General features: G+C 39.9%; 1 protein-coding gene across 1 annotated transcript in view; it reads right to left on the minus strand.

Annotated features, from left to right (window-relative positions):
• Positions 1-22,843, minus strand: part of GBE1 (1,4-alpha-glucan branching enzyme 1) — a 1,706,938-nt gene that overhangs the window by 1,222,294 nt on the left and 461,801 nt on the right. The window contains exon 3 of the mRNA XM_044071842.1: positions 18,170-18,260. Coding sequence (XP_043927777.1) covers positions 18,170-18,260 — 91 coding nt within the window. The remainder of the gene's footprint in view (positions 1-18,169; positions 18,261-22,843) is intronic.

Consider the following 22,843-nt stretch of genomic DNA (forward strand, 5'->3'; position numbering starts at 1 on the left):
CACTGTTAAGCAGTTGTGTCACTTGAAGTGATAATTTCAGAAATATGAAGATTACAATACAGATAAATAGTATCTAAATATTCATTATCTCAAGGCACTATACAGAGGTCAAATATCAATACAGTTGTGCTTTCCATCAAGTAAGCATTAAGAAAATCTCAATAGCTTTTCATACTATGACTTTGAAACTTTTCATCATGATCTTCATTCTTCCATTTTCTACATTGGGTCAGAGTGACGTGTCACTTATCACCATCTCTCCCTAATTCAATGCCATTCTCATAGCTTCTTCTATAGTAATGTTTTGACTATCACAGGTCTTCTCACACAATCCAGCCACCTCTTTGCTGGATGCACTCGTTCCCTCTTGCCTTCGTGTCTGTCCGAAATCAGATTGTCTTCTGCTTTCCTGTACATGCCCAAACCATCGTAATCTGTTCTCTGACCGTTTCTGCAATTGGAGCTACTTTGGCTTCTGCTTTTATATCCTCATTTCTGTCCCACAGTGTGCATCCTACCACTCATCTCAGGCACTTCATCTCCATGAACTCTAGCTTCAACTGCTCTGCCTTTACTGCCCATATTTCTATACCATAGAGCAGTACGGGTCACACCACTTACCTTTAAGCTTATCTGGCATTCTTCTGTCATACACTATCCCTAACTCACTGTACGAGTTGGCTGCAGCCCTTGTTTCTAGCTTTGACCTCCTCAGACTTCCCTTCTTAATCACCCTTCCCAGATACTTGAAGCTACTAACCTGTTCCACTATTTTCTCAATCACAACTGTCATCTTCTGCTGATTTCCCATTTGCTGCCATTACAACTGTCATATATGCACTCTTTCATCCCATGTGCCTTCAGTTTTGCATTCCATTCTCCTACCCTTTGCTGATGTTCTTGCTCAGTCTGCCTGTAATGCCACATTGTCTGAACACAGTAAACTTAGTTGATCTGTCCCCTCTGGCCTGTTTGCCCATTGCTAGTATGAACAGCAGTGGGCTCAGAGCTGAACACTGATGCATACCCGCTCCCACTGGGAACACCTCTGCAAGGCCAAACACTGATTGCACTTGAATTATTGGATCCTTGTACCTAGCTTGTACTACTACTAATGTTTCTGGGGTTTTGAACCACTACAGGACTGCCCAAATTAGCTTTCTGCACGCCTTCTGTAAGTCAAGGAATGGCCAGTTGGACTCTCCTCATTTTCTAGCTTTTCTCAAGTATCTGTCTCACCGCAAATATCTGGTTGGTTTGCTGTCTCCTGATCTGATTCCTTAACTGCTCATTTCCAGTCTTACTTTCTACTACTCTGCATATTCATTTATCACCCTCTCCAAAATTTTCATGCACTGTGATCAGAGTTTGATACCTCTATACCACCCACAGTTGTGACCCCCCCCTTTCTTTCTGAACACTAGCATGAATATGCTTATTCTCCAGTCATCTCAAGATATGCCTCTCTCTCCATACTGTTGTGAATGGCCTCAGGGTCCATTTCTCTCATATCTCATCCAACATCTTTAACATATCTGCTGTATCCTCATCTCAACATGCTGTTTTCCACTGACTCCATTTTCTTTGTGCTGTTCTTACTTCTATGCTGGGTCTCTCCTCTCCTCTTCTCTCACCATAGCTTGTCTGGGGTAGTATAGCTTCTGTGGGTTTTTCTTCATTCAGAAGCTGCTGGCAGTATTCCTTTCATCTGCCTTTGATGTCCTGTGGACTAGTTTGATGATTACATTCCTTATGAAGAGTGTCCAACTATCTTCCTTATCTGCACTAACTCCGAGAAGATCTGGGCATTGCCACTTAGATTCTTGACATAGCTAAAGAATGCCTTGTGGTTATCTTTGGAGTCCTTGGCAATTTTCTTTCAAAGCTCGCCTTGGATGATTTTATGAGGGATCATAGTTTCGTGCTGATACTGATCAGGGATGTCTTCCCTACTTGGGATTTTACTCTTTTCTGCACTAGTTTCCTCCTTCTATTGTATAGCTTGTTTATGGCAGGAGTCCACCTGCCTGGTTTCCTTTTCTTGGAGGAGTTTGTTTTGCTTGGGATGGCATAATCCATGCATTCTTGTAGGAGCCCGTAGAATGCATTAGTAAAGAATTTTGCAGTTTGGGGGCTTTGAAACTTTCCACCTCGGTCTTAAGTAATGTGAAGTTTGCTTTTGAAAAGTTTTTCACGGTGGTTTTCTTGTCCGGGGGTGGGGGCGAAATGTGGATATCCAAAGTGATTTGTTCTGTATCATAACAGATTTACTTGTATCAACATGGGTTTTGATACGATTGCATATAGCTCAATAATTGATGCATTAAAGAATAATCATAATCCATTTTTAAACAACTGGATTATTCTTTGGTTGCCCGGTCATTTTCAATGTGTAGCAGTCAAAAAGCGTCACTCCAGATTTCTCCCTGTATTGTCTGGACTACCACAGGACTCTGTGTTTGGACCGTTTCTTTTTAATTTAGTACTTAGTCCTAAAAACAGTGTTGGCAAGCTAAATAGGATGATCATTGGAAGTCTGGATTTAAAATTAATAAGGATGGGTCCTCAGCATCTATATCTTAATTTTTGTTAAAATTTTCTTCTTGGGCAAATATAGGATTGAAATCCATCCCTAATTAAGAGAAAATAATGCATTTTGGCAATCCTGGAGTAAAACCAAATTTATTTATAATTAATACACATCTGAAAGTGACTGCGGCAAGATCTGGATATATACATATTGTCTATTTTTTTCTTATCTCATGCAATTATAAAAAATGTCATTGTTACTAATGGGTCATATGTAGAGATCATAGATATGAGATGAATACCGGTTCATTTTAAACGTGCATCCAAATTGTTTTAGAATACAATAGTACCTTTTAACAATACAGTTGGCACCAAGTAGTGGTACTGGAGTCTGTTCAATGAAAATTTATAAAACAAATTACCTAATTTCATCACTTCTTATTCTAGTAGATGCACAATTTACACTCTTATAGGCTTACAAGAGGAAAAGCCATAAGTGCATATAAACTTTTTAAGGATGAATTGCTACATATGTGTAATCTCTCCACCAACAAAACACCTATGTAATATCAATTTAATACTTTTTATTGTAAACCACAATTAAGATGGAATTATACAACTTAAACGACTCTAGAATTTAGAACTATATATTAACTGATATTAGGTTGTCACCTAATACTGTTTTAAAAGCAAATTTGATCACTGGATGAGAGGTGGTATGTTTGCAACTGATTTTAATGAGTTGGTATTCTTTATAGCCTAGGGACCCAAAACACTGCAGTAAAACTATGAGAAACCTATGAGCATTCTGTGGCACAACACTTACTGAACCCATTACATTATAGACAAGTGCATACTCAAAATCAGAAATAACTGTAATAGCATATACTCAACTATTTTCTGAGCAAGCATATTATTATGTTACGTTTGCATGACATTTGATGTGAGCAAATTAATTCAAACAGAATATTTATGTTTGCATTAACTGCAGAAAGGTGAAGTTTTTTTTCTATAGAAATGAGAACATCTTGGTTGCCTTACCTGCTTCATGCAGCTATACTGCACAGCTCTGGTCATGCATCTCAAGGAGATGGTTTAACAAAACTCTTGGGCTGTGTCCACTAAAACCACAGGAATGACTCAGAGGATCAATGGAGGATTACTAAATTTGCAGTTACAGCAAGGCACCACCTTTTAGATGAACAGTCTCTCTCATATCATGAAGCTCTCTTTGTGCAGCTGTGTTCTCTATCCACCAATACTCCAAAGCAGCCTTGGCAACCTGATCCTTGATCTTTAAACACCCAGAACGCCAAGATTATATTACAAATGACATGAAATGTTTTCTTTCAAGTTGGCCAATTAGGCAGCATGAATACTTTAATATGGTGGAACAGCTTTAAGCTTAACTGAATTGAGTGTTCAAAGGGTTCATCTCGAGCTTAAACTATAATGAAAGCTCGACTACCATAACACTCCCTTGCTAACATTTTCCATTTCCCACAGGCATAAATATTAAGAAAAAGTGACTAACAGAAGGCTTATTCCATAATCTTGGAAGATCTACATGACACTTTTCTACTCTTGGATATATGTTGCAAGTATTAGATTTAGCCGGTGTTGACTTCACTAGCTATGCGTATCTGGCAGACACACTTAAAACACAACTGGATCAAGTATTGCCTTACATACAAAGCAGATGTCTCGTCTAAGTAATCTATAAGAAAAAGAGTGCAATAGATCCTGATGCCCTTCTCAACAGTTCAAGTTTTTCAACCTTACAATTTTTTTAAAGAAATGTAACTAAATGAGGTTTTCTTCAAAACCCAAAAAATGCAAAACATTCATCAACACAGATCAAGGAGTCATACAAATGGTGCAATCATCTCCGTAGATTGATTAGACCAGCCCTTTTATAATAAGATGGACTACATAATATGCTTTTCTGACTATAAAAAAAAAAAAAGCTGGTCATTTTTTTAACTGCTGCCTACTGCTATACACAAGATAATTAATGATGTTGCTTTTTTATTTAACTTTAGTTTGTAATCACAACATAGGTCTTTTCTCTCAAGTATAAAGATGTTGTATTTAATTAAACTAAAAGTGAGGTTATTACAACAGGTGTAGATTTTTACATCACCTTGGAGATCTTTGACATCTTAAGTACTTTGGCTGCCCAGTTTGCAATGAGTATTGCCATTCACATCATTTCCCATTTTATACCCAAGAAGTTTAATACAAAATTTAGTGGTCTTAGTGGAGAGCTCTGAGAGACACCAGTGGTAATCCCAAACTCTGATTTGTGCTGTTAATATGTGTCATTGTTATATCCAGTGAATTATGCATGGACTAGCATTTAAGTCTTGCAATTTCTGAGTCAGTTAAGTAAAACACTGTTCAATACCTTACAAGGTCAAAATAAGCAATAGAGCAACAATTCAAAATGCAAGCTCACCCTCAAACTCTGCTGCTCCAAAACCAAAAAAAAAAGTAGTTTTCTGTACCATTTTGGATAAACTCCATTATGACTCTCTAAAGTACTGGACAAGGTGCTAGATGTAAAGTTTTTGATCTGATGTGAACTCCATCTTTTAGAGTGCCTAGATTACCTGATCGATTAGGTTAGCAAATACCTAAACGTCAAACTGGTAAATCAAAAAATTAACAGAGAACGGCCGATTTAATATAGGGAATGAATTCCCTCGGCCGCAAAAAAAAAAATTTAAACCAAAATGACACTCCCCGATGTGGGGGTTGTGCCCCCCACACATCCCCTAACTAAATACTCCAACTCAGAGATCGCTCTACAGTGGGGAAAGGGGCAAAATCCGCACAATGGCCAAGGGAATTCTTTCCCTGTGTTAAATTGGCCATTCACATTTTTTCTTTTGCGATTACCAGATAGACGTTTAGGTATTCTCTAACCTAAACGTTCTATCAGGTAATAGGAACCCCTTTTAGAGTCAACTTTACTGCAGCCCATTACCATTGATCAGGGATAATTCCACATGCCAACATTTTCCATAACTTGGTCGACACAGGTTCAATTACATGTTCTTGATTCTGCAAGGAAACCACCAGGTATGTTACCCGGTCCCATGGAATCTGAGTTTTTGAAATGTTAGCCATAGCTGCGCAAGATATTTTTACTCTTATTGTTGTAGGACTTGACATTCATCTATGTTTACCATAAAGACTCTACAGAATTACTGTTCAAGCATATCCACTATGTTCTGTGGATGGGTGATCACGTTTGATGACTGGTTACATTTAGAGGTGATCTGTGTAACAAGAAGTTAACACCCTATTAACTTCCACACCATAGGCTTAAGTTACAAGACCTGCAAACAAAACTCTCTAAAAATGTAAAAATGTGCAAAACCTAACTTAAAAAATCCAAATAAACTCAGTATGTCAGTCAAAGCTCTGGGCATAAAAATCAAACTTGTAGTAAAACAAACTCTGGTTTATTATGGCACAGGATAAGCACTTTCACAAATTTGCTTCTTCAGATCCTAAGTACTTATTTGGATTTGCAGTATTTTTTGCTACAGTCTGTCCCTTTAATTGTTGGTTTGGTCTTGTCCTTTGCTAACTTAAAAAAAATAAAAGCTTTCAGCATATGAAAACCACAGCCAAACTTGCCATGCTACAGAATCAGATTTCCTATTTAGAATGGGAGGTTTTTCAATCATGGGCTACAGGAAGCAGACTTGGACGTTTTTAACACATCAGCTCAAACAAAGCAAAGAGAACTAACAAAAAAATGGACAGTGACAAAAATGCTCAACAAACCACTGGAAATCAATGCCATTTCTAGTTAATTGTTTTTGTTGTTGCGTCTTTCAGCTTTTCCCGGTAATTATACACCAATATATCTTTACTTCAAATGATTCCTCTAGGAGCTTCAGAATCAACTTCTTGCAATAACCTACTCATGTACACTACATCTAGTTGAGAGGACAGTTTCTCCCCTTACTAAATCTGAAGTTAAAATGCCTCTTAAGAAAAAGTCTAAAAATGTTAAAAGCCACTGTACCAGGCAGCAAGAATGATGAAATGTATACGTTCCTTGCTTCCCAGGTAATACCAGAACTAGCCAATCTCTTGTTTCAAGTAGCAGGCAAAACATTTGTGGGATTCAATGAAAACTTCACTGTACAAGCTAAAGCTGAGAAAGGACTCTTCTCAGATTACTGCTTGATAAATGCCACAGCTATATTAAATACAAAGTTCTTGGCATTTCATATGCAGCCCCTTTTGGATGCACTAGTGAACCATTCAGCCATTCCATATTTAATCAAAAGGGATCTTTAGTTACAAAGGTTACAGCTTTGCACAACCCACAGTAAAGGTGGGCAAGCCTGGGATTTTTGACAAAGAACCAAATTAAAGGTCAAAGCCAAAGCAGACAATCGCAACAGTAACTCAGTTAAAATAACCATGTCTGGAAGTCAGAGGAGATAAAATAAATAAACAGAGCCAAACAGATAACCGACATTACCAGCATTTACTCGAATTAATGCTGACAGTATGGTGATCACACTTCCTAACAGCTTGCACCCAGCCACCCCCTTTCCTGTGCCCAAGCTAAAGGCCTGCTGACAATGAAAAATGGGGTGAGGAATACAATAAGCACTGCATATAGTACTCCACTCTGTATGCATTAACAGGAATGTTGCCCTGGCTAAAAAAAAAAAAAGAAATGTACCCTTCTGGTCTAATGACGACTTGGTGCACAGTAGTTTCACCACACTTCGTAAAAAAAATTGCTAAACAGCATCATGGTAAATACTAAATATACTACCTAAATGGAATAAAAGTCTTGTGAAATTCTGGATTTTATTTTTATTTAAGAAAATATTCTAGTTCCCTTAAGTCAGCCCACAGTAATAAAAATCAGTATTCTTAACCTATTTGGGTCCAAAATACACATACTGTCCCCAATGGACTGTGCCCATTCCAAGAAAGACCACCACCTCTGATTGTGAAATTGCAATAAAATGTAATAATGGCAAACTTTGTTTTATGATAGGTACTGCCCTCCATCAAACTAAGCCATAGCTGCCCTTTGCTCTCATGTACTGTGTCCCCCCAAAATAATCACCTCTTCCTGTACAAATACTGCACTGAGAAAAGAATGAAAAATGCACCAACTACAGTAACATTTTTGCTATTTCAGTTTGAGATTGGTGAACACATACTGCCCAAAAAGTGATCATTCTTAAGTTGGGTACTTACTATAACTTGGCATCTGATTTGTCCACTTTTCATTCCGACTGACAAATGGGCTCTGATCTAATCTCGGATCTGGCTCAGTCACTCTTTCACAAACTGACGCTTCTAGTCTTGAGCACCTCCCACTGCCCGACCCTGTACACCATCTCCTCGGATAGAGTTTACTGCTTAATGTGGTAAGAACGAATGAAGGGAATAAGAAGGTGACAGCAGGGGCTTCAACCAGGGACAAAGGTCCCTTAAAAGGCTCTGGAGGTCTTCCATAAAATAGGTAGGGGGGTGGTTTTGAGGGAAGCAAGTCAGAATGAAAAATGGACAACACATATGCCAAGTACGTAAGTACACAACTTCAAAATCTGATGTCCTTTTTCATTCTGACTCACGAAGGCTATGCCAGAGCACTGATCAGCCAAAAGTTGCTCTAATTCTAGAGGCCATGTCCAATTTGTAATGCGTGACAAATGTGTGAGGCTTTGGCCAAGTGGCTGCTGCACAAACATCAATAGAAGTTCTGGATGAGAAGGTGGCAAGAGAGACTACAGATCTTGTTGAATAGACTTTAGAAGGAGTAGGCAACTTGAGACCATTTTTGTCATAAATAAAAGATAAATGATGTGTAACCCATTTAGCAAGGATTACCTTCATCAAAAGCTTGTCCTAGATGACCGTGTGAGAAGAAAATCTGATTTCCTGAACTGTTTGGTTCTATGAAGATAAAAATGTAGTTGTCTATGTACATCTAAGCAAATGTAATGAGTATTCTCCTTTATTGGAGTGATTCAGAAAGAAGACCGGTAACTGGATAGTCTGGTTAACATCAGATTCAGGAGTTACTTTAAGCATAACAGAGGTTTGCATGGAGAGCAACCCTGACCTTATGAAAAACATACTGAGGTTTAGACGAAAGGGCTTGCATTGCAGAAATCCTTCTGGCTGAGGTAATGGCTATCAAAAAGATAGTTTTTCCAACAAAGAACTTCATGCACAATGATTAGCAGGTTCAAAGGGTTTCTGAGCAAGTCCTTGGAGAATCACTGCGAGATCCCATAGAGGAGTATGGTCTTTAACTATGGATCTGAGAAGAAAAATTCCTTTCATGAAAGCTTTACAAAGTCTAGAAAAAGCTACAGAACCAGAAGACAGTCCAGTATGAAAATTAGATACGGCTGCTAACTGAAGCTTGACTGTAGCACAACTAGAACGGTCTTTATACAGAGAAGTACAGAAAGAAAGAATTAAAATGGGAGCTGAATATGGGTCAATGTGCTCTTTAGCCGTCCAAATGGAGAATCTCTTCCATTTGCTTCTGTATACTTTCTTGGTGGAAACTTTCTGGGATGCTAACAGTACATCTTTTACTGGGGAGGACAGCCCAGACCCTTTGACAATCATTAGAATTGGAGAAACCAAGCAGTCAGTCTGAGGGTGGAAAGATGCGGGTGTAGACCAAGTGATGGATGGGACAGGAGATCCTGTCAGGGTTCCAATATCCATGCAGGATATTTCAGATGAGACCAAAGGAAGGGAAACCAAATAGGACGAGGCCAATAAGGGGCAATGAGGATCACTGTTGCTCTTCAGTCATTTGGCTTTCTATAGAAATATTGGATTAAAGGTAGAGGATAAGCACAGAGGAGACTGGGGGGGGGGGGCAATCATGGACCAGAACATCCCTTGGGGAGATCCCCCAGAGGGGGGATCAGAGCAAAGTACATGCTGCACTTGTTCTGAGGTGAGGCAAATGGGTCACAGCAAGGCTTGCCCCAATGGCTGAAAATCAGATTTGCCACTGATTGACTGACGGACCACTCATGAAAGAGTCAGAAAGGATCTGCTGAGCTAGTCTGCCAGTATGTTCAATTTCTCCGGTATGTGTGTTGCAACTACAAAGTGACAAAAGATACTGCCCATTCCGATGGTCTCTTCCTAGGTGGCAAGAACAGGTTCCTCCTTGCTTGTTGATATACCAGACTACTGAAGTACTGTCAGAGTGTACTGCAATAGTCCCTTGAGGAAGACCAGGACAGCTTGCAATGCAAGAAGGACCACCCTCAGCTCCAGGGCATTAATGTGCACTCTGGTCTCTAAGTAGGTCCACATGCCTTGGAGCATCTTCCCCATAAAATGCTCCTCCCTACCCCAGCTGGGAAGTGTCTGTGGTCACTGTGGCTGCTGGGGAAAGGAGGATGAATAGTCTGCCTACAGAGAGTTTGTTTGAAATAATCCACCATCTCAGATGATTTTTGCAACTTGTGGTTAATTTGATGGGAACAGAGAGAGAGAAAGAGAGAATGGTGAAGAATGGACCACTGAACAATTAATGTCCACTGGAGGACACCCATGTAAAAACATGCTAACGGAAGAAGTGGTATCGCAGCTGCCATGGAACAGAGAGCTCAAAATCATGAGTTTTGCAGGAGGTGACAGATAGAGTATTAAAGCTAAGACTTGACCCTTCAATATCTCTATCAAGTGGAGAAGTAAGGAAGCTATCTGCATTGACTTGTTCAGAAGGGCTTCAATGAATTCTAAAATCTGAAAAGGCTCTGGTTGAGATCTCTGTTTATGGTGATGCCTAGAGTGTTGGAGATCTGAAAAAGGTAATCCCTGGCCTGGATGAGTTGACACCTGTTTGGGGCAGTTAGATGCCAGTCATCTAGATATGGAAACACCCAGAATCCTTGTAGTCTTAGGTGAGCTGCAACCATTGCTATGCATTTGGTAAACACCTTGGGGTCTATTAGGAGTCCAAAGGGCAGGGTTCTAAATTGGTAGTAACTGTCTCCTAGTTTGAAGCATAGTTGACTCCTGGAGTACCTGTCTAATTTTATGTGATAGTACACATCCTGTAAGTCTGTAAAGGACATCCAGTCTTCATTTCTCAGAAGAGAGGTATAGACTGTACTGTAAAAATCAGGAGCTTTGTCTTCTTTGCATACAAGTTCAGGTTGCTCAGATCCAAAATGGGTCTCTGGTCCCTAGACATCTTTCGCACAAGAAAGAAACGGGAGAAAGTTCAGGATTCTTTCTGTTCAGTTGGGACCTTTTGAATTACTTTTGCAGTAACTTTTGAACTTCTAATATTGCAGACTCCCTCTGATTGGATGGGATGTTGGGGAGTTTCTTTAGCCTTCCATGAGGTAGGAGAAAAAAGGGAATGTAATAGCCATTGGTTATTGTTTTTAGCACCCAAGCAGTTTATTTGGTTCCAGGTGCTAGAGTGCAGGAAGAATAGACACCCCCCCCCCCCAACTGCCTCCAGTGCACAGCAGTCAGGCAACATTTCAGGAGCGCTGGTAGGGCTTCTTAGAGAAAGGTTCTTTGAAGCTCTGACTTTCAGACACAGACTGCCTTTTGTGGCAGTGTATCCCATTGAGACCGCCGCCCTCAGCCCCTGGAGGAGGTCTCCCCACATCAATCAGGAAGACACCATTGGGATTTTCAGAACCAATTCTTCCCAACTCCTTTATAGTTCCAGGAAAATGTCAGTTGAGGAGTGAAAACTTGATTCTCATGGCAGATAAGGTCTTCTTGCTGTAGGTTAGAGTGTCTTAACAGTTGGGCCAAACAATGAGGAACTGAAGGGAGCATTGACAAATGCCTTGAAAGGCTCTACAAAGTCACAAAACCTCATCCAAGCATGACTGCAAACAGCAATGCCTGTACTAGCTGCTCGAGAGGAACCCTCCAGTGAATGTGATACAAGCCTCATTAAATTAGAAAGGGAAGACCATGGCCAATTTAGGAGAGATTTTCTTGAAGTCTTCTGTCAACATGGTCTCCATCAAAGAATCAGAGTTCCTTGACCAAGTGTCTCTAAAGGCGAATGAAGTGTGCCAAGTAAGTGTAGTAACTGCTCTCAGCAAGAGAGTAGCTGAGGCATAAACTCACTTACCAAACATGGCCAATGCTCTGGACTCCCTGTTAGGCAGATGGACAGCGGAGCTCTGTTCCATGAGCTCCTTTTTGGTAGCTGCTGCCAAAACCATGGCATCTACTGGAATGCCCTTTGTCCAACATAAATATTAGTGATGAGATGACAAAATTTTGTCGGGATGTTTTGGAATGGGGTCTCTAGTGTCTGGCTCGTTCCAAGCCCAGTGAGTAGCTAAAGGAATAAACATCTGCTGAGGGGGGGGATTACCCAAGATGTAGATGGGACCATTCCAAAAGCCTCCAAAACCAGACTCATCAAAAGAGGGATTTGAGGCAGTCCAACCACCTCTCTGCCTCAATATTTCGAAAATCTCTCTGAAAGACTCTCCCTCTGGTGGTGATCTCAGGGATCCCTCTCCATCACTGAAGTCAGTGTCCTCAGTGACAGACTCCAAAGGAGAGTCTATGTGCCTCCTTTTACATGCCTTCTTACGAGGGACCTCCTCTGTGGAATAATCAGGTGAGGTGTCTGAAGAAGATAGGGCCCACACCACGTGGGAGACTTGGAGGGCTCTTGGAGACAGGTTGAACCTGGATAGAAATGGTAGGCTCAGTCCCCAGATTTGATGAGAAATGGAAGGGGTGTATTCGAAGCCAAAGAGGTTGGGTCTCTGTGGGAAGAGACCACCCAGACCCTTTCTACAACCTTAAAGGTTGACAGCTCTGGACAATGCCTGCCCAACTCTCTTAGGGCTACCTGAGGAATCTGAGCCACAACCTCCAGAAAGAACTGAATCAGAGCTGTCAAGCACTGAAACTCCAACTGTGAGAAAAGGACCCAACAGTGTCGGAGCTAATCCCCTTTCCAGACCTGACACAGACCTCTTAGGTCTGAGACCCACTCTGGTCTGAAGATGTTGGCACAGAGGATGGTCAGGGTAACTGTTGGGTGTCGAACAAAAGGACTGCGAAGCCAATACAAACTCTTGGTTGGCTAAGATCCTAGAGCTCTGAAACCTGTGCTTGAATCGGAGGAGATCTTACTTGGGCCTGGGCACTCACAGATCCATGAGGGGATGGAGCAGACAAGACTCCCATCTGGATCTGGGTTTTAATACTCCTGACCATTCTATCAACATTGAATTCTGTGAGGCTCCTGGAAGAAGCCACAGAGGATGATCTGGATGGCTTTGTTGGCATTTACAAAGTCTGAAGAGATAAGAGTAGGGACACCGCCCTTACAGCTGCTTCAGGTGTCCAGTTCTTTGCTCTCAGATCAGAGTCCTTAGGATCTGAGCCAGAACAGAAGGGCATGGAGAGAACTCTCTTAACTGACCCATTCAAATCTGAAGAATGCCTACGATCTGACGGAACAGAGCTAATCTTAGCTATCATGTATGGATTTGTAGATGAGGAAGCGCTACTGTCTGATCTGGACAGATCAGGGAAAGGCTTAGGATCTGCTGGAGCTGACGTGGCCCTAGGATCCAAAGACTTCGGATCAGACTCAAAAAAACATTTTTGCAAGAGACTCAGAAGAAGCCCTGGGAGGTTTATGGAGTCACTTAAGCACTGCAGAGAAAGCACCAGTCTTGGAAGGGGAATGAGACCCTGGAGAGAAAAAGGTTGAAGGAGAAGCTGGGAGAAGCTGGAAGAAGCCCTTTAAGTATCAGCTTATTATGGCATCTGGCTATCGCCTTGGAGTAAAGTTCTGACAGAACAAGGAGAGTTAGAATGTGCTGGCCCAAGACAATAGACACAGCGGCTGTGTGCAGAGTGTGGTTTCTTATGCCCACACTCTGAGCACCTCTTGAAGCTGGTAGCGTTTCCCATGGTAAAAGGAAAGAGAGAGACACAAACACTACAGTCCTACCGATTGCAATTACACTAACAAGGCTACAATATTTAACAGAACCGGTTATGTATAAAAACAAAAATTACAAGAATTGTTTTGTTTTACTTTTTAAGAGAAAAAAGGTGGACGAGTCAGTCACCCAAGAAAAAAGGGAAGAAAGGGAAAAGACTTAGTACCTGCCAAATACTAATAGGTGGGGAGGAGATGCGTCAAAGTACAAGAAATAAGAGGAAAGTTATTAAATTATAGAATTACTGACTTATCTGAAGAACTTGAGAACTGGATGTGAACGCTGGCAGCAAATGAGATCTGGGGAGACAGTGCACATTGTGGGGAATTGTGGGAAGTGGAAGGAGCTTGAGACTGGAAGAGTCAGTCTGTGAAAGAGTGGCCGAGCCGCAGAGGGTCTGATCAGAGGCCATTTGCGACTAAGAATGAAAAAGGATATCAGATTACTTATTTAACTTCATTGATTATATGATGACCCAGTGCTTTTATGTACAAGATGCCTCTACACCAACCCTTCATCAGAAAGTAAAGCTAGTTCTGTGCATATCATTCATGCTTAAAACTAATTTCAACTTGCTGCTCTTTAACACACATACTCACCCCCAAACATACACTAAGCAATTCTCTGAGATTCACAGCATTGCGCTCCAGTCTGAGACAAGTGAAAGACTGGTCTTGCCTCATTAAAAAGAAACAGAATTCTGTGTGTGCTGTCCTTAGCTCATCTGATCTATCTCACCTAAGCAGGCTCGTCTCCCTCTGCAGAAGCATACAAGCACTCTGGAGTAAAGGAAATAATGCACCCCTCATCCTAAAAATGTTTTTATAAAAGAATTACCCAACTGCAATACCTTGCAATAATCCCCTCTCATGAAAGATGTGTAAAAATCTTCTCTTTTCAACACTGTGGCATGTGGCACAACCTTCTCTGGTATTCCAGCAAGCCACAATGCTTAGACAGACAGACCAGATCCAACTGAAAGCACTCAGCCTGCAGGTCTGGTCTGAATCAGTCAGTAGTTACTCAAAAAATAACTAAAACCTTGTGATTGTGGCTTGGCTCTAACCTGCTGGATCAAGAGTCAGAGCCAAGCTTATACTCAGGCTGGAGTCGAGCTTGAGTCAGCTCTGGCTGGTCTACCTCTAACCCACAGCAGCAATCTTTGCAGAAATAGCTTGACTTGATATATTGAGTTTATCTATGGTAGGTTTTAAAAAGCCTACAACTTTCTTCTGCCATTGATAAACACCATTCAATCACCTTATGACACACGTTAAGGTCCCTTTACTTTCCAAACAGAAGCATGCCAGCAATGTCCACTATCCTCTGACATCGCAGTCTTTTCCTACTCACTACTGACTTACTGGCTTTAAAGTTAAAAACACCTAAAGAACCTGGGTCAATAGTTATAGTTAAGTGAAAAGATGAAAATATTAATGTTTGCCTGTTAGCAATATCGCCTCCTCCATGACATTTGTATCTACCAGTGACAACCTACATTTTATTCCTTTTCAGGATTCCAAGTAAACACCTTCAAAATTTTTTTTCTTGCTAAAAGTGCAATTAATCTTAAAATCCTCCTTATCAACTTCTTGGTGCATGAATCCCTCAGCTGCCTGGGAATTTGCATAATGACATCACCTGAGAAAATGGTACAGCCGAATTACAAACCTAACTTAAGTACCTACTCCCAAGTACATAGCTAGTCATATTTGTTCATCTCTGTTGTAGCACAATCAGTGCCTTAAAATGATATTTTATTCCAATGTTATGCAGCTAGACATTTTCCTACATTCGTCTCATATTTTGCTTAGAAAGAGAGAACGGCTGATAACTTTGTCTCGTACGAGTACAAGGCATGAGCAACAGTATTTATACTGCTCCATAGAAGGGGATTTTCTATTTTACAGCTTACTGGTTAGTACACACTTTCCCCTCCAGTGAGCATTTACGTATCCTGATGTACCCAGCCCACTTGGACTAGGATAAGAAACATCCTGAAGAGAGCATCACTCACTTGCTTTGTGGTATAAAGGATGACTCAGAAATCACCTTAAGTAGTCCATGTACTACATTGTAGTAAAACAGCCATATTTGCTGGAAAAAAGAGAAGGTGTCTATTTAGAGGATTGGACCACCCTCACTGTGGAATCAACACAAGCTTAAGGTGGATCTTGGGTCTCAAAATGTTTGAAAAAGTGTATTTACACTTCAGCTGATCTGCTTGAAGTTGCAAATGCCATACATCAGGTGATCTTAGCGTCATTAAAAATGCACTTTTTTATTTCAAAGTACAACTGTTGTAAGTACATACAACTTTGAACTGCAATGCTGCACCTCAACTCAAGAAGTTGGTAAAAAGATTGTTATACAATATATCATTGATCTGGATCAAGCCCAGCCTGAAACTGATTCTTAAACTTCTGTATTCTACACTACACACAACAATGCTGTATATGTTCAACCAAATCATAAAAAGTTGTGCTGACCTTATTACCATAGCATATATACTTGCTGTATTCCATGTGGAAAATAGTAAATTCCCAATAACTGGTTTCCGTTTACTCATACTGGCTACTGAAAACCAAATCACTCTGCTTATGGGTACATGTAATCTGCCTCTTATACAGTTTCTACCCCAGAACTGAATGCACAAGTTTTGGGGCTATATATATATATATACATATATATGTTTGCACTACAGTCGCTGGGACATAAACAGCTTCTACTTTTTTTCTTTTTTAAATAAAAGTTGACCACAGGCTCTGAACCAAGATTTCTCCCTTCTAAAGACAAAGTAACCAGAACCAAATCAGCAGAAGTAATGTGGACAGGCTAGCTTGCCTTTGCTGTTTGGTCCTTAATGGTATGAAAATGGAAGATGCCTCAGGACCTTTCGTTAACCAGCTGCAAGTCCTTAAAAGGCAAAATAAACCCTCATTCTCTCAAAACGTATGAAAAAGTTAATGGCTTCTTTAGCTGCTGGATCTTTTCCAATCACATCTAAATATCTCTGGTGTATATAGGCTCTCAGTTTTATTTCACTTCCCCCTCTTCTTTTATTTCCACAACAGCCATATGTACATTAACCTAGAATGTTCAGCATTTTAATCTTAAGGCATGCATTCAAGCATTGTACAAAGTATTTGTCACTGAAACTTTCAGAACTGTTTCTTTTGTCCCCTGACTTGAGTTGCATGCAGTCATCTTTGCATGGGCTGCTTTATAAAGTTTGTCAAAGAAAAGTCCCACTTAATTCTCAAACCTGCCTGACTAGAACTTCAGAATAATTGATCCATGTAGCTTTGGGTACCAGTTTGACTACCATGCCCAGAATTACTTGACTATATCATCACCCTTCAAATATCTATTTCAAAGGATTATCTTAATTTTATATGCAAGGCTTATATTATACCACTGGTTTGTTGAAGTTTAAAATATATATATATAAACAGGTTAAAGTTATCCGATTATTGGGTAAGCCATTTGGGCAGGAGCATTTTTTTTTATTAACAGGAGTGACCAGGAAGTATTATTTAGTTAAGTGGCTTTCAAGTCGCACAGTATGCATATGGAGGCTGAGGAGACCAAACCCTGGACAACAGAAAGCAACTTATTAACATCTCGTAGCCTTAACCCTCTGCACTAGCTACCAAGCAAATTAATGCTCTGTATTCAAAAATGATACAAGCCAATACCAGAGCAATGTAGTATGTAGCAGTATCAATAAACACAAACTAGTGACCTCAGTGCTTGACCTAGCAGTTCCACTACAGAGATTGTCCCGATCTTTATAGTGGAATATGTGAATGATCACCTGTTCTTCAGCCATGATACCAACACTATCATTTGCAGACATCAACAAATACATGATGCAATATATTCATTTTTGTGACTCCAACATACGGATAGGGAGCATTTAGTTTTGCCCTATTAGCTCTCCACCATTGTCAACACAGCACTAAGGCAAACTAAGCTAGAACTCCAATCATATTATGTCACTGGTATACTGGGCTACCACTTCCAACAATGTATCCTTAATATTGTTAACTACTATACCTACCTGCTGTACTCATTATGTCACGTCTACTATTCCCACCATTCTTTCATGACACATTCAGGATCACAGAAGATGCACAGCAATTGAGCCTTGAGGCCATTTCCACCTTCCCAGTACCTGTCATTAGGTCTTGCCTTTCATTTCAAGGAGAACCATGTCAGACATACCATGGGTGAAATTATAAACACCCATCCAGTTGTCCAGTTCCTTCTTAAAGGCAGACTGTTTATCACTGCTTCACCTGTAGAGAATGTTTGTTTTAGAGACAGGGTTGACACTATATGACAAATGTATCCCTCTGTCGTAGTCTTATCTGTTGCAGTGGATTCAGATTTCTAGTCCTAGTGTTAGCTGGCCTATACATCTTGGAAACTACCAACTCTACACCTCCATAGAATTTTGGGCCAAGATTCCCACTGCTGGGCTAACACCCACACCACTACACAATTGTAGTCAAGATGGGATATTTCCACAATTACGCATTCAGTGACATCTTGGGCTAACATTCATACTTGGGATGCTTAATAAAGGTGCATGAAGAATGGTTGACACACATACATGCATACAGTACAATTATGTTAGCTTTTTTCAGACTTACCTTGAAGCAGCAAAGAAACTTGTGACTTGATAACCAAAGCTTGCATAATAAGCATGTTCCATTACAGCCATCAACTGAATGCAGTTATAACCTGCAGAGGGGAAACAAAATGTCTTCAAGTGAGATAGAATGGCTTTTAATCCACGTCTAATGCTACTAAAATCTGCAGCTATCTGGTATTAACACTGTTTATAATAAAGAACAAACCTAAACAAGTACAAATAAACCCCAAAACTTGTACTTGGCAATTGAATTTTCAAAAATTATTTAGCATCTACTGCAAAAGCCAAGTGAAAATGAACTATAGCAACATTTATCAACTACATCATTTAAAAATAATCCAAATAGTTTGAAAAGACAATAATTTATCCATTTAGTAACACCAGTTGTGTTCTAATGGATATAGAAGGGGTCTTGTATCTTAATGCCAGAGGACAACTCAGTCTCATACTAGGGTAGGACAATAAGGTAACTGAGGTGGACATACAGAATACTGGGAGCAAAATTTTAAATTATGTCATTTATCAATTGCTTACAGAGAAGGGATGGGAATCAAATTATCGTGCCTCTGAGGCATCAAATCCCCTTGATACAAATCTGGGAGGACTATTCGTTCCTCAACTACAGTTGCAAAATAAGGACAATAATTCTTTATGCTGGATGATCTCCATACAGTGGTATACCTACCATGTGTTTAATATACCTAAAAAGTACCATGTAAAAGTATTAGCCTCAGTTATAAAATCAGGGTACAACTGTAATAATTTTCTGTGCTATTTGTGATTAACCCTGCTGCATTAAGATATATAATTTGTTATATGTCCTTCGTACAGGCCAACATCTTTATTGCTCTACATTAAGTACAGCTGCAATGTAATCAACCATCTACTCTGTACTGCATACACTTAATGTAATTAGCATATCTAATTCACTTTTTTCATTGCCAATGGCTGAGCTAGAGAACAGTAAGCATTCCAAAGTGGGGCCTTAAAAGTAAAAAGTACAACTAAATGAAGGCATTATTTTTGGCCTAAACTTTAAAAGTTTTGTGCTTTTTTGTTGAGAGGGAGCAGCTTGATGGTAAATTTACTGTTCTGCAAATGGAGAATCATCTCTAAATGCAGGCATGTTTTACAAAGTACGTACTGTGAAAGATTTAAGTTACACAATGCACAGCTGAATGAAATGCAGGCTGCTAAGTAGTATTTCAAATGTTATGAATTTTAACAAGTTCAGACTTTCATTTTAGGAGTGGGCTTTAAGTAGCACTGATATTCTGCATGTGAACAAGAGAGTGTTTGTACAGCAAGTGCAAACACTTTTGGCCAGCTTGGACAAACGAACACTGCATTCATAGCATACTAAGAACAAATGGGGGAAATCAGTTTTGACAAACTATTTAAAGCTCTCTTATACAAGAAAATTCCTTTTCTATATTGATTATCTTGCAATTTAGTACCTTTTAGCTCCACAATTTCAAGTTATTCCCCGATGAAGAATTGGTAAAGCAGACAGAATATTTATGTTTGCCAAGGAATGCAGCACTCAAACTGATGGCAAAATCTCGTTCTGTGGTGATAAGTGTAAACAATGCACGACAGATGCTGGTTTGTAAACTGGTCAGAAGAAAACAGCATTTTTGTTTAATCTGGTAATTGAACTGGTCCATCGCGAACTAACAGTACCCACAGAAGTTTCACTGACCATTTATAGTAGCCACTAAGACTCTCAAGCTCTTTGGTGGATATAAGAAACTAACACTTCCAATTAAAAACATGCAAGCATGTGGAAATACATGCAAAATCTTTATAACATGTATAGAAAAATGGTAACTTGGTTTAAACATGGATTCTAGAGGTCTACAGCCATAAGGCCAAAACCTTAATCAGAGTTACTATGGCACACAAACACAGATTTTGCAATGAAACAAACATCAGGCATACTTAGTGAAGTAAATGCAGCACACTTATTTTGTCATAGTATTTACTGGTTAATAATGTAGTTCAACATCAGAAATCTTTGAGTAATAAGTGGTCTGAGAGCAAATGCATCTTAGAGGGAGGAGATACTAAACTTGGCAGTTAAACCTGCAGTGACAATCCCCTTCTTTATGCTTTGCCTGCAAAGTAGTGTGACTACCTAAAAAGGACCAGAACCAGAGTACGGAAGTGGGATTTCTTTACAGAAAGCAGTTTCCAAATTTCTTAAGCTAGTTATACAATAAACACCATTACAGATATCCTGACAATTACTAGAGCACAGACATTTCAAAATGACTATGCCCTCTACTCAACATACTATTCATACAGTTTTGCTACTGTATTTGTTTTGTTCAGCTGCTGACCATGATTTTAACTGGATGACAACATCTTTACTGCTGTCCTGCATTGTTTGATTCATTCATGAAGGCACTGAAGTAGACAATCCCTAGCACCAGTTCTGTGAAGTGGTACATCAAATATTCTACCCGGCACTTTATTGGGGTCAGCACAAAAACAGAATCTTTACCAATGGTATCGCATCCTCACTTTGCATCCTCACTTTGCATTTGTGAAGTACTTCTTGCAAATAAGATTTATAAATGTAATTAATGTCATGTATAGTCAGTATATCTCAAATGCATCTAACCAAGCATCACTTAATTTTCTCTCCCAACTGCAATCAATCTGCCTGGCATTTAAAGTCTTACAAGAGCAGAAGGTATGATTTTACTGCATTTTGCTCAAAAAAATGTAAAGCAGTTTATTCTTATGCCAACCAGCAATAACATGGCAAAAGGCTTGTACATCTTAAGTTTTTGTGCTGATGTGCTCTGTCACACATTTAATGTCCTATTCCTTTATTCCCCCACTGTAATTATCTATAGAGTACCGTATCTGCCAATTCACCTGTGCCGCCTTCTTTGCGGTCATCATTTTTTCCTAGCTATGCCTCCTCACTACTGGATAGTTTTGGATACAGCTGTAACTCTGCAATATCCATGCTACCATATTTTTAAGGCAAACCCAAAGTCTGACACATTCGTACACAGAAAAAACAAAAGACTTCCATTTAGTATTACTTGCAATGACCCATATCAGGATTCAGTTTGTTAGAATGTTGCCTTGACATTCATTACTGATTTACAAGCTCAACAGGAGCTAAAATTGACCAAGCTTCGATCTCTAATAATAATGCTTGTCAGTCTGAGTAAGTCTACAAGACCGACGTGTAATGTCAGTCACAGAGAAAGAGTGAAGGAAATGTCATTCAGGTCTGTGGCATGCACCTTTTTTCCCCCAAAGGAGTTCAAGCTCCTATAATGAAGGCTTTGAACAGGGTAACTCTGTAGACTTTGGTCTTTTAGGGCCTAATCCAAGGGTAATAGGAGCCTTGCCTGTGCCATGAACTTCAGTAAAGCTGTGCCAAGAGTTACGTTTATACTTCTTGAACAGCAAGGCAACTGGGATGCTGTCCACAGTTCTGGCACAGTTAGCTGGGAAGACCAGTAGTTTTATAACTAGTTTTCAGTGAAATGCTTTTCAGTTTGGGGTGCTACAGACGCACACAAATATATGTATCATCTTTTGGCTGTTCCAGTTAGGGGTCGCCACAGCAGATCACCTGTTTCCATTTCTTCCTGTCCTCTGCATCTTGTTCTGTCACACCAACCACCTGCATGTCCTCTCTCACCACATCCATAAACCTTATTCTTAGGCCTTCCTCTGTTCCTGTTACCTGGTAGCTTCATCCTTAGCATCTTTTTCCCCAATATATGCAGCATCCCTCCTCACATGTCCAAACCAATGTAATCTTGCCCCTCTGGCTTTCTCTGCAAACCTTCCAACCTGGGCTGGCCCTCTAATGTACTTATTCCTAATCCTGTCCAACCTCATCACACCCAGTGCAAATCTTAACATCTTTAACTCTGCCACATCCAGCTCTAATTCCCGACTTTTTGTCAATGCCACTGTCTCCAACCCATATAACATAGCTGGTCTCACTACCCTCTTGTAGACCCTTCCCCTTTCACTCTTACTGGTACTTGTCTGTCACAAATCACTCCAGACACTCTTCTCCACCCAGTCCATCCTGCCTGTACCCTCTTCTCCACCTCTCTTCCACACTCACCATTACTCTGAAGTATTGATCCCAAGTATTTAAACTCATCCACCTTCGGCACCTCTACTCCTTGCATCCTCACTATCCGTCTATCCTCCCTCTCATTCACACACATATACATACATATATATATATATATATATATACATATATATACAAACAGTAAATGATGAAATTTCCTTCATGTAGAGGTTCTTTCTGTCCATTACGGTTTACCTGTAGCATTACTTAGGCAGGCTTAACTAAATTAATACATCTCAATACTCATGTTGAGAGCTCTTAAGTATGTACTCAAAATTAGGTTTATAATAAAAACAATTGACTACTTGGCAGTACAGCAGTACATGGGTTGTCCAGAGAACACAAATCATACAGCAACTTTGTAATTTATTTCCTTTCCCTTCATGTTTTCATACCACTTGTTTTTAGAACTAGTAGGAGTTGAAAACGCTAGGCAAATAAGTAAAACAGAGCATTACATTTCGCTTTAAGTGATTATTCAAAAAAACATTTTTTCATTCATCTCCTTAGTCCATTTATCTATTCAGGGTCATGGGGAAGCTGGAGACAACC

This window comes from Protopterus annectens, chromosome 5.part0 (genome assembly GCF_019279795.1).
Source record: "Protopterus annectens isolate FY-2018-M chromosome 5.part0, PAN1.0, whole genome shotgun sequence".
Classification (NCBI taxonomy): domain Eukaryota; kingdom Metazoa; phylum Chordata; order Ceratodontiformes; family Protopteridae; genus Protopterus; species Protopterus annectens.